The sequence below is a fragment of the Cucurbita pepo genome, unplaced genomic scaffold (genome assembly GCF_002806865.2).
Source record: "Cucurbita pepo subsp. pepo cultivar mu-cu-16 unplaced genomic scaffold, ASM280686v2 Cp4.1_scaffold000281, whole genome shotgun sequence".
Taxonomy (NCBI): domain Eukaryota; kingdom Viridiplantae; phylum Streptophyta; class Magnoliopsida; order Cucurbitales; family Cucurbitaceae; genus Cucurbita; species Cucurbita pepo.
Window position 1 is genome coordinate 41,393 of NW_019646529.1, and position 1,058 is coordinate 42,450.

At 43.2% G+C, this 1,058-nt stretch overlaps 1 protein-coding gene across 1 annotated transcript; it reads right to left on the minus strand.

The window, feature by feature from the left end:
* Position 1: 1 nt before the first annotated feature.
* LOC111784845 (PRA1 family protein E-like) lies at positions 2-1,003 on the minus strand (the record flags this gene model as incomplete). Its single annotated transcript, XM_023665395.1, has 1 exon — positions 2-1,003. A coding segment is annotated over exon 1 (612 nt), but the record flags the coding sequence as incomplete, so codon positions are not given.
* Between the last annotated feature and the right edge of the window lie 55 nt (positions 1,004-1,058).

The following is a 1,058-nucleotide window of genomic DNA, read 5'->3' on the forward strand; positions in this document are numbered from 1 at the left end:
GTTGTTGTTGTTGCTGATTTCCCACAACCGACAGCAATCCCCCTTCTGCGGCGGTCTCCTCGTCGAGGAAATGATCCGCTGTAATCCGAAACGCCGCGTGAAGTCCGACCACAGCGACACCTGTAATTAGGGCTCCCAAAACATTCGATCCGACATCAGTAGAAACAAGAGCAATGATGGTAACAATGCTCAAAACCCCCAAAACAATTTTATCATCGAATGTTTGGTTGAAGAGAACGAGAGGCTGGTCGCGAAGGAAGTAGCAGAACAACCAACCAACGAAGATGAGGAGAAATACGATGATCGAAATCGGGTGCCAGAACAGGCTGAAGAAAACGATTATGAGCATCACCAAGGCGTAATTAACACGAAAGTAGTCGACGTTCTGGCGGATTCTGGCCATGGCGTCGTCATAGCTGAAAGGGAGAGAAAAGGCGGAGAAATCGAAGAGCTCTCGCCATGGCCGCCGTGTGGCGATTAGGGATTGCGTGGTGGATTTAGCACGTTCGAGGAAGGAGGAACTGGAAGGGAAAGATGGTGGAACTCCGGCGGAGGTGGAGGCAGCCGGAGAGGGTACGGTGCCGTAGCCGGCGGAGAATTTTACCGGTGACATTGGGGGAATTTGGACGGATCTGAGGGCTTTTTGGGGGAAATGGGTTTAAATTTTCTGGGAAATTGATTTGAGGGTTGGATCAGTAGAACGGGGCGATGGGAATATGGGTTCCCATCTCCAGTTCTTCCTGTTTCTGAATCGTCTTACATTCGTTCTTTTGCAGAGATTATAAAGAAGACGGAGATGGAGAGTTTTCAGTTGCAATTTCCACAGTTTTCTAAATAATAATTTAAATGAAAATTATGAATTTCAATATGACATGTCAATTTAGTTCAACATAAACAAATTAAGTTATGGTTAATTTCGTTAGATTAAGTCTTCATGAATGCCACAAATGATAAATATGGTAATTTTTAGTAAAACAAATATAACTATATCTAAAAACATATGAATTTTAATATATTAAAAAGTCTCAAAACCTTAAGAAAAGATTACGAGGAAAATG